The sequence below is a fragment of the Melitaea cinxia genome, chromosome 17, assembly GCF_905220565.1.
Source record: "Melitaea cinxia chromosome 17, ilMelCinx1.1, whole genome shotgun sequence".
Classification (NCBI taxonomy): Eukaryota; Metazoa; Arthropoda; class Insecta; order Lepidoptera; family Nymphalidae; genus Melitaea; species Melitaea cinxia.
The window spans coordinates 16,561,507-16,573,445 of record NC_059410.1 but is presented as its reverse complement, the minus strand read 5'-3'; the positions used below and the strand labels follow the sequence as shown (position 1 = coordinate 16,573,445).

Sequence of the window (11,939 nt, the reverse complement as noted above, 5' to 3'; positions counted from 1 at the left end):
CCATGGTAAATCCGTGGTTGTCATTTGTCACTGTCACAACTGTTGAAAAACATGATACTTATTACATGTGAAAAAAGTGCTTCCTATTTGAAATTGTATAAAATTGTTACAACTGATAGACTGCAGTTAAATACTAAATAGCCTACACAGTATTTGCAAATGTATAAAATTTTTAAATTGGTTAATTAGTTAAAATAGGAAACATGTCAAAGTGGATTGGATATGCTGTGTCCGTCAACTGTGGTGAGCCATTGGGCTGCTACCAGGGGACCATACTAGAGGCAGACGGGACTACGATCACTTTGACTAAGGCATTTAGGAACGGATTCCCCTATCCGAAATCCCAAGTAACACTAAAGTAAGTTGTGATGGTAAATGAAGATTAACTAAGGAAGGATGTAGATTTATATTCATTCATTGTTAATGTAAACTAATTTTCAAGTGTATAACAATTGCAGTGCGGCTGACATAAAGGATCTGAAAATAATTGAGGAGGCGAAATCAAAGTCAGCAGAACAGACACACAGCACAGTGGCTGTAAAGAATAATAGGAAAGGCTCGAGAGCAACAGTTTGTGAAAATTTACAAGCAAACCCCTCTCACTCTGGTAATGAACCCACGAGTTATTTTTAATTCAAACACTATTGCTTAATTATATTAAGACATATTAGTGTCAAAGACAACAACGTTATCAGACATTACAAAGTCATCAAAAGTAAATTTTGTAGACAGCCTTGTAAGGTTTACTTTTTAAGGTAAAAGTTGTGAAATAGTCTGTATTATGTATAAAAGAGGCTAAATCACTACAGACATATAAAAAGTATACAGTATCACTGTCTTAAATTATAGACAATTGAACTCAGATTTTGTGGTACCGAATGTATAAATAATATTTTGAAGTGAAACTTCTTTAGGCGCATGACGGTAAAATTTTTACAGATGATATGGCACCGTTTGTGTCGATGGTGCTGGAACGGAAATCTAAAGCTTTAGATTTGTATAAATATAAACGAGACTTAAAAATTAGTTTGCCAAAAAAGTTTCACGCACGCACTTTTTTACGCACGCACTTTTTTATTTGATAATTCACTTTTTTCTGCTTCAGCCTGTAATATCCCACTGCTGGGCATAGCCCTCTTTCCCCATGTAGGGGAAGGATCAGAGCTTAATCCAACATGTTGCTCCAATGCGGGTTGTTTTATAAAAGGGTTAATAAATAAATATTTATATATGATTTATTAATTATTCCTATCAACCTAGTCTTGATATTAGGTTTTCCCTCTTTTACTTGGGTTGTCTAAGTAGACATAAGTCTACCCATTGCACTATGTAATCTGATACCATCTTACACCATACACATCATGTGTCAGTTTCTCTACCTGCATGACTGGGGTCCAACGCACCCCATGCTTTTCTTGATTATAAAACTGGCTGTAAACTAATAAAAAGACAGATACATGATTATCTTCATATTCATATGTGTGTGTTGTAGATATTTATTTATATTTGCATAAGAAAGATAATGGTGTCTAATACATTTGGTCTATGGACATTTAGTTTAATAAAATCGGCAAGACTGGTTTAAAATGTTAAGGGTAGTCCACTCCTGATTTTTTTAAATTTTTAAATAAATTATTTATTTTTTATTTTATTATCATTTGGCGTTGAAAAATATATACAACCCTAAATTTTCACCCTTCTACCACCAACCCCTATTTTTAAATTTAGCGGCAAGACAACGTTTGCCGAGTCTGCTAGTTTCACTATAACATACCACCATATAACTTACTATCACAAATACTATAATATCTATTTAAAGTAAACTCATGATTGGGGTCCATACTTATCCCACTCATGGTTTCGAAGAGCATTGCGTTGCGATCAACTCTGTCAATTAAAGCTGTTCTCAAACTGACACTTCTCTTGAACCTTCGATTTGAATTATAGTTCAGATCGAGACTTGATAATATTTAACTGAGGTAGGGCACAGCAGTAAATTTCCTGCTCAAAATACAAAGCAGCCCGACTGGGGTAGTACCTAGACCATACAGAAGATCATAGCTAAGTAATACTGCTTTCAAGCATTGTTGTGTTCCTGCTGGTGAGTAAGGTGACCAGAGCTCCTGGGGGAAATTGGGAATTGCATGCACGCACTTGTGATGCTTCTGGTGTTGCAGATGTCTAAAAGCTACGGTAATCGCTTACAATCAGGGGAGCCGTACGCTTGTTTGCCGACCTAGTTATACAGGTGACTGGTGAATTACTATCAATATTTAAGGACGATACTCGGTACATGGTTATCATTCAAATTATGTAAAAAATAGGTACCTAATTTTTGACCAAATTCCCATACATTTCAATTTAAATAAATGAAATGTAGACACATTAATGTCCAGCCATACCTGCGGCGCGTGCGGCCTTAACCTTGTACTGTGCCGCTTGCCACTGCCCGCCGCAACCCCCGCCAATTCTAATTCCCGCTAAATTCGATTAGTAGGTCACTAGGTCATTAGGGCGAACGCTGCTGTAAGGTTTGTATGTTGAAGCACGTTCATCGTCCCGTGCGCGCGCCTAGCGATCGATCTTACGCGTATACCTAATATGTCTTGTGTGAATGTGACCTGTCAATTCATTACGTAATTAGGTATGGCTTATCAATACACAAATGCAGAGTACTTAAAAGTGACCCATTCGTGTTATATCGTGTGAAAGATAATAAGTATTGTTCATTTATTACGTAAGACGATTTAGGGGGAGAGGGGGTCGATCATGTCTTTTTTTCTTACACGCGGGTGGAAGGGAGTCCGATAGTTTTTACATATGATCACAAAAATGCGCAAAGTTAAAATTATACTTTGAAAAACCGCGGAGAATCGGGCGAGTGCCGTGGTTCGCTCGGATCCGTCAACGATTTCCATTTCCATGGCAACGAAACCGTGCCACCCGCACTGTGGCCCTCGGGAACTCCCGCCTGAGGACTAGTCGTCACTTGTTTGCGTAAACACTCGTTATTGCGTTGATGATTTTAATATTGTCGTTAAATAGTAATTGAATTATTGAAGTGTGTGAATAGTTTCTCTTATTTTATTTTTTTTGTTGAGCCCCTCTGGACTGAAAATCTTATCTCGGTAAAGATCAACAAAATTTAAAATCAAAGTTTATTACTACCAAAAAATAAAAATTATTAGTACCTTTGTAAGAACAAATAAAAATAAACATTATGACAAACTAAACTTGAAGTTATTCATTTTTTCCTTTAGATTTTTACGTAATAAATATTAATCAAGAGGGAGGGGGTCGGCCTAATCTTATCTTGGTATTTTTGCCTGTCTTAAGTCAGGATTAAAGTATGAAGGGGGACTAGATCATCCTTGTTAATCAAAAGTAGCCTGCTACCCTGATAACACGTGGCGGCGTTTGTGTTAACTTTATTAGAAGTTTAAATATTTATGTTTGGCAGCGTCTGGAACGCTGTGTGAAGAATCACGTCCGCCATCGAAAAGGGAGGATCCTCCGGCCAGACGGAAGTTGTGTCTGGCGGGCTACTGCGCCCCGACGGTTGTTGTCGGGATCTTGTATATATACTTAATCACTTTGAAAACTCTGATAGCGCGATGTAGCATACGTCAGTTTTCTCTAATTACGTAGTTTGTAGTCGTTCGTATTTCGCGCGATAGATGTCGCCACATCACTCCCCTCCGAGACCGGAGGTCGATAGCAGGTTAAGTCGTTCAATGATCTTGTGATGCTTGCCGGGACAGTGGAATGTTCCAGTGAGTCGGAACCAGATGCCGCATAGTTCACGGTGAGTCGGAACTGTCTGCGGTGATACTGCATATGCTCCAGTGAGTCGGAGTGGTGCAGTGCTGCGTAGTGGCTGGCTGCTGTGTCGACCAGGAGAGAAGTGCGTCTCTGCTTGCTGACCGGCCGAAGTGCAGTGTGCTGTGCCAAAGTCGCTGAGAAGGCTGAGGGTGATGACCAGGAATGCGCGTCCGCTGCATGCTGGTGGTCAGGATACCCGTAGTAGCCGTAGATGCTGGCTGGCTGAAGTCGTAGATGGTGGATGCTACTCGCTGCTCGAAAGCTTGAGGAAGTGATGATGACGATGAAGGTTGCGCCGATGTTCATCCTTGGGGTCAAGTGATGATGACGTCATGATGACGTAGCTTGCGAAGGCTGTGCTGATGTTCATGCTCGGGGTCACCAGTTTGGTAGCGTCTGGAACGCTGTGTGAAGAATCACGTCCGCCATCGAAAAGGGAGGATCCTCCGGCCAGACGAAAGTTGTGTCTGGCGGGCTACTGCGCCCCGACGGTTGTTGTCGGGATCTTGTATATATACTTAATCACTTTGAAAACTCTGATAGCGCGATGTAGCATACGTCAGTTTTTCTCTAATTACGTAGTTTGTAGTCGTTCGTATTTCGCGCGATAGATGTCGCCACATATGTTTTATGTATTATTATTTTGTCACATATAATCGTCAAATATCACGACCTTAAATATTGATAGGAATCCACCAGTCACCTTGTATATATATATATAAATATATATAAAACGCTCGCTACTTGAAGAGAGCAGATCAATGTTCGCGTGGGGTTCGATTAGGCCCCCAGTCATGAGCTGAACATTCAAGTAATTAATAATGAATTTGTGTTGTCTAAAAGTATAAATAAAAAAATTAGTACTTCTATACTGACAAAACTTTGTAGGTAATCAACAAAGTGTCAATGTTAGTAACAAGACTGCGCCTTCCCGATGCCCCGTTCAAGCACCAACACGAAGCAAGCCCATTGACATACAGGGATCGAGAAATAATAAAAATAATCATTCTGGTGAGTTTTAAAATATCAAGAAAGTTTAAGTTATCATTTGTCTTTGAAAAAGAGTAATTAACGACAATGATAACTTAACCTCTTTTGTCGGTTGTTCTAGATTTTTAGCAAGTCATTTTCTGTTGTGCCCTACCTCAAAGATTTTATAGGGTACAGTAATATTGTTTTTGTATTATAAAATTTTTGAGAATTGACTTCGTTTTTGCCTTTAGGTACTTTGTAATAAAATATGAAATGAAAAAGCTAAAAAAGTTATGTATGAGTAAGGTTTATTTATGACTATTATTTTATGATAGTTACAGATTGAATATAATTTAACTTTTATAATTTTACAAGTGCTCCGGTGTAGTGGTGCGAGTAGTCGTCGCAAACACCGACACCGACCGTTTGCGGGCTCGAGACCAGCTCGGATATTAATATTTGCATAAATATTCCTTTCCGGTTTGGATGTCTGTCCTTGTGGGTCATTCCACTGTGCGTCGGAGAGCATGTTAAGCCGTCGGTCGCGGTTGTTATCATAAATACCCGATAGTGATCGATACTCATAGTAGGGAACGTATCTGGCAACCCATAGTGGAGCAGCTTGGTAGAATAAGTTTCAATCCTTGTATCCTGGAGAAACCTGCCTACGTGGAGAAAGAGGCCTATACTCAGCATTGGGATAATACAGGCTGAATGCACGCAATGGAAATACATTATTGTAAGAGCTTTAATAAAGATACTAACGAATTTGGCGACGGGAAGAAATTTTAATGAAAAAATATGTGTTACATTTCAGGTAGCTTCGGCAACGCCGGATCGACGCCCAAGGGCCGCGGCGGCGGTCCCTTCCACGAAAAAGCGCGGCGGCGGAACGAGGCGTGCTTCGGCGACGCCGCGGATCCCGCGCTCGACGACGACTTCGACTTCGAGGGGAACCTCGCGCTCTTCGACAAGCAGGCGCTGTGGCGCGAGATGGGCTCCGCGGCGCGGCCCGACGTCGTGCGCGCGGCGGACGAGGCGGCGCGCTTCCGGCACGACGAGAACGTGCTGGGCGCCGCGCCCGCGCCGCGCGACATCCGCCTGCCCGACGAGCTGCGCGGGCCCGTCGTGTTCAGCGCCGACGACGGCCGCCGCGTGCCCGCCGCCGCGCCCGCGCTGCGCCGCGCGCTGTGGGCCGGCCTGCGCCGCGCCGGCCTGCTGCCCGCCGCGCACACGCTGCTGGCGCGCGCCGCCGCCGACGTGGCGCTGCGCCTGGCGGGCGGCGGCCGGCGCCTCGAGGCGCGCAACGCGCACCAGGCGCCCGTGGCCGTGGTGCTGGCGGGCGCGCACCGCGCGGGCGCGGGCGGCGCGGAGGCGGCGCGCGTGCTGGCGGCGCACGGCGTGCGCGCGCACGTGCTGCTGGCGCCCGGCGCCGCCGCCGCGCCCGCGCTGCGCGCCGAGCTGGCCGCGCTGGCGCTGGCCGGCGTGCCGGCGCACGAGGCCGCGGCCACGCTGCCGCCGCCCGACGTGGTGCTGCTGGCGCTGCACGACCCGCTGGAGCCGCGCGAGGCGCCGGCGGAGGCGCTGGCGTGGGTGCGCGGCGCGCGCGCGGCCGTGGTGGCGGTGGAGCCGCCGGCGGCGGGCTGGGACGGCGTGTGCGCGCGCGCCTCGCTGCTGGCGGGGCTGCCGGCCGCGCTGCCGCCGGCGCTGGGCCGCGTGTACCTGGCCAACGTGGCGCCGCCGGCCGCGCTGTTCCGCGAGCTGGGCGTGTCCTACCGCCCGCCCTTCGGCGCCAGCTCCGTGCTCGCGCTCGACTGAGCGAGCGAACGAGCGAGCGAGCGCCGACCGAACGAGACCGTGTATTTTTATATTGACGAATAGATTCTAAATCTGAGTTGTGTCTTCTTATTTCCCCGGCTGTTTCGACTACTCTAAACCGATAAAGTTCATACTTTCGACCAAATGTCCGTCCAAAAACCGTCTATGTATTTATAGATATAGTTTATAGATTTTGTAAAAAACGTAGCAGTCGTAGCATTTATTATTTTCATCATTTATTATAAGACATAATCATACTTATCTTGGACAGTCAACAGGTCGACGTCTATATCTTCGGTTATATTACGGGATTCTTTTAGCTAAATAACCAAATCTTTCATGTCATTTAAATTAACCTTAAACTACAAACCGGGATAGATATCTTTTTTTTTTACGTAGGAAAAATCCATCATGGATACTTCCTGTCAATAGGAGTCTGACATAACCCTCCAGCGCCTAAAAAACCACCACGTGTGAGCAGACGTCCACCTGGATGGTGCGAGATGGGGTCGCGTTAGCCCCGCCTCGCCCCGGGAATAGATAAGAAGAATGGTGAATTTTAAACTACAAATCTATGTTAGTCAGTAGATTATTTATAAAATACCTATTACTATAGTAATTCATTCAAGATTCTAACAATATAGGTAAGTCGCTAGACCAACCAATTTTGTCTACTGTGACGGAGTAGACTTGTAGCTCGCGTGGGGTTGATATCTACCCCAGTTTGTAGTTCCCGTAAGTGTTTTCTACAGGTAAGTTTTTTTTCTCTCGCTAAACTAAATTTAATATTATTAGCTAAACTAATTTAATTATTTATCCACCAACCCGCATTGGAGCAGCGTGGTGGATTAAGCTCTGATCCTTCCCCTACATGGGGAAAGAGGCCTATGCTCACTAGTGGGATGTTACAGGCTGAAGCGTAAACTAAATTTAATTCACGTATTACACTGTACGAGCAGCGGTGTAGCGAGCCTTGGAGGTGCCCTGTATCAAAATTAGTTGGGGGGGGGGGGGCAAATAAAGCTAAAATTAGCCAAATTCAAGTTAAATATTCACTTTTCTTGCCTTTTTCTCCAAATTGACTTATTAAACCATCTATAGCTGAAAACGATTACAGTTTTTCAACAATTTCTGCTTCTATAGACAAGTGACAAGTCTAATAGCTGTTCCTGTCCCATTGAAGTCCTTAGTTAATTTTTTAAATTAAAACTTCTATACGTACTGTTACGCGGCACCTCCCGGTAGCCTTTTTTTTAAAGAAGTTTGAACACTGATTTAGTTTATTGTATCGTCCAAAATACTAAAAGTAACTTCCTAAAACACCTCTTTCCTTTTCTGGATAAAAAAAAATAGCTAGTGACGCGCTGGATGGTAAACGGGAACTGACTCGACGTCTTGACCGCTTGGAAAATTGAATATATAAAAGGAATAGAGGCGTCAGCATTAAAGCTGGCCATTGACGATCAGTTTTTTCGCGTCAGTTTAACTGATCAGTTTTACGCGCTCTCCAAAATTTGATCGTGAGTGTAGAACCATCGCTCCAGAGTTTAAGAGCCATTTCACAAAAATCGGTAACAATCCGCGAAATTGTAATATTTTGACGTCGTTAATCTCAGTGTTGGATGCAATAATGTAATTTATATTCTTGAAATATAATAGAGCAACCTTTGTTGTAGTCCATAGTCAAATCAGAATTTTGATTTATATTATGTGTATAAAATTATTAACCTTTTCATCAGCCTCCTCCCTGGGTAAACGGTCGCAATGTATACTTTGAAGTCCTACTTTTCAATAACCTCTACGTTGAAACCATTTTAAAAAAATATCATAATATGTGGAATATAATTTTGTTGTCCACTATCATAGATTTTTATTCCATTTGTATCTCTATTAAACGATAAAAAAATTTAAAGTTACGAATATTTTCCAAATAAGTACAATTTTAAAAGCGATATTTCTCTTAGAAAACTAAGAAATTTTAACGAACTATCTTCATCAAAGTAAACTTACATCATTAAGGAATACAAAAAAAAAATAATTAAAAGATGTAATTATTTTTAATACATTTTATATTAAAGTACCTGGATGACCGAGCCTAGCTCGGTATTTTTAGTAAATCGTGTTTTTTGGAATTCATATTTAAATTCGAATTACATATTTATAAAATATGAATAATATTTTTTTTAAAATAACGAGTGCAATTAAAAAAAGGAAAAAAATAATTGATAGAGACATTGGGATTTGAACCATGATCTCCTCGGTTGATCCCGACCGCGACCGGCCGATTTCCCACCGAGCTATTACAACTTTAATGACAGTTGCGAAATTTACCTTCGTATTCTAACGATATTGTAGCTATTTTTTCACTCCCTAAAAACAGGGATAAAACGTCATTTTCTAAAAATGAATCCTAGTTAGATGGATTTATCTCCCCCGAAACCTCCTATATACTAAATTTTATGGAAATCGTTGGAGCCGTTTCCGAGATTCAGATTATATATATATATACAAGAATTGCTCGTTTAATAGTATAAGATAATAAAAAGATAGTATATATTGCCACGCATCAAGCCCGGTAAATCAGTCGAGCGCTAGCGCTCTTAGAGGTAAGGTCCACGCCAAATTCTGCGCAGCCGTCTCTTTCGCTCACACGCGCCAAGCGCCTGTTGTTATAGCGGATAAAACGCATTTGATACTTTCATAATAAAATATAAATAAAATAAACATATTACGAAAATGACTGTAAAATAATATAATGATAATTTCTGTAAACAAATGTATAATTTAATTTTCTTTTCTCACACTATCAATACAAGTAGGCATTTCAATCTGTTTGTCTTGTTATTTGTTAATTAATATGTTTGTCGGTGTCGATGTCATTAAATGCTTTTTTATTCATATCGTAAATATTAGATTCATTCGTAAACTGAAAAAACTAAATCAATTTAAAAAAAATTGTTTCATAAAATTGATTTTTTTAATTTTATTTTAAATTTATTGACTGTTGTTATATAACATACTTGAAATTTTTAACAAATTAATTATGTAAAAAAATTTTTTATACCATAGTTATAATTTTTATTATACATCAGAAAATGATCACGATGATCTTTTCGTTGTCACACTATACGTACTAGCACAAAGATCGCGCGGCTCGTACGACTCGCGCGATGCGACCAAATTTACCTAAACTTGCAGAGCGTAAAATTGTGAAATGGCTCTTAAATTGACGACGCGGCAATATATACATATATATATGGCCAGCTTAACTGCGAATTAAACCTAAGTATAACAGTACGCTTGACTTAGGGAGTAAAGTGGTGATAAACATCAGCTTTCGATTAAATTAAAAATTATCAAAATCGGTACACCCAGTAAAAAGTTATTGCGGATTTTCAAAAGTTTCCCTCGATTTCTCTGGGATCCCATCATCAGATCCTGGTTTCCTTATCATAGTACGAAACTAGGGATATCCCCTTCCCAACAAAAAAAGAATTATAAAAATCGGTACATCCAGTAGAAAGTTATGCGGTATAATACAACGTAGGTCGACGAAAAAAGCGTCAAGTAAAAACGCATTATTGGATATAACTCGAAAAGTAATTGTTAGATCTCAAATAAATTTAAATGGGACCAAATGACACACCATCTTTAGATCAAAAGAAAATTTGTCGAAATCGCTCCACCCAGTCAAAAGTTCTGATGTAACATACATAAAAAAAAAATACAGTCGAATTGAGAACCTCCTCCTTTTTTGGAAGTCGGTTAAAAAAATGAATGTTTTAATTTTTTTCTTCATTTTTAGTTTATCGCTTTCAAAGAAATGCTTGTGCCAATACGAACAATGCAAGGAAGGTGTCAACCTTTTTGCAACGTGCAATGTGTTGTGAGGTACGGTGTACACAAACGAATAAAAAAAAGATTTCAGTTCATGGATTTATTAAAAAAAATACATACAGTCTCAAAAACACATGTTCAAAACATAGTTGGGCACGACATCAGTTTAGACCTAGTGTCGGATGGGAATCGAGCTCTGATTTGGACAGTAAAGAGTATATATCAATCATTGCACCGTTCATATTTTTAAGCATCTACATCGTGCGCAGGCACAGTGCGACGCTTGGATTATTTCTGTGTGTACACAGACATTTAGGATTATCACAAGCGTCGCATTACTTCTCTAGATAGCTTATGTACGACCCGTTTGTAGCACCTTAACAAAAAGCAATTTCAAAATAATATTTTGTCTTAATCTAAAAAACCAAAATGTACCCTCAGGAAAATTAATTACTGATAATATTGATACAAATGTGCGCGGAAGACTTAGTTGTATATATTTAAAAGAAATATCTGATTTTAATACACACTGCCGTAGTTTATTGGTAACACGGAGCCCTACCGCAAGGAATGAGAGACGAGCATGAGAAGGCTCGCAACAAACACATTCGTATCCTTATGTAACAGCACTATGTACAAGAGCGAGTAAAATGTCTGCTTAATTCACTAGTAAATACTAGTGAATTAAGAATTTAATATAGTTCCTCAAAAATATTACTATTATTTAATCGTTTGTATTTCCCTCGGGGTGAGGTCGAGCAGTCTTTGGTTGTGAGATGGCATCGCAACAGTTGTTGAATATAATGTTTGTTTTCTATACAAAATTGTGACCTGTATCGTTTGTTTGCCAAAAAAGAAATTAAACTTTACACATAATTGTCTCGTAGCAAAATGAAGAACAATATGATCACAATTTCATGTTCTAACTAAAAGTGAGTCGCCTTTTTGCTACACATCGAGTAAAATACATTTCAAGCTGTGCATTCAAATAGTTGTCAATAAATATAAAAGGTCCTTATCCAATTGCAATTTCCAATTAATAAAGAAAATACTTTTGCTTTTGTAATATTATTTTAAAATTAATAAATAGTGTATAAAGAAGGCAAAATATAAAAATATTTTCCATTTACTTTGCTTTAAGTTGTAATGAATATTGCAAAATATATTCTATGAATTTGATTGAGATTACAAAACGGAAGTGCTTTATAGTCTATCAATACGTTGTAAAATTATTAAAAAAATTAAAATAAATAACATTCTACAAGACAGCCAATTATCATATTCCTACTGATTCAGAGTAATACAGACAACAATGAACACCGAGCACTACACATACACACATCACTACACATACAAGTATGTCAACTCATGTACAAACATAACTTTGCCGCTCTGCACTGTTGCACAATACATATAATTTTTTAAGCTTTACAATGTAGAAAACACAAATAATAACAATTTAAAATTGAACTCCATTGAAGCCCTGCGGT

At 40.1% G+C, this 11,939-nt stretch overlaps 1 protein-coding gene across 1 annotated transcript; it reads left to right on the top strand.

The window, feature by feature from the left end:
• Window positions 1-29: 29 nt before the first annotated feature.
• LOC123661366 (enhancer of mRNA-decapping protein 3) lies at window positions 30-6,688 on the top strand. Its single transcript, XM_045596333.1, has 4 exons — window positions 30-358; window positions 459-607; window positions 4,711-4,833; window positions 5,612-6,688. The coding sequence occupies exons 1-4, from the start codon at window positions 204-206 to the stop codon at window positions 6,610-6,612; spliced, it is 1,428 nt and encodes a 475-aa protein (XP_045452289.1). The 5' UTR covers window positions 30-203; the 3' UTR covers window positions 6,613-6,688.
• The last annotated feature ends 5,251 nt before the right edge of the window (window positions 6,689-11,939 follow it).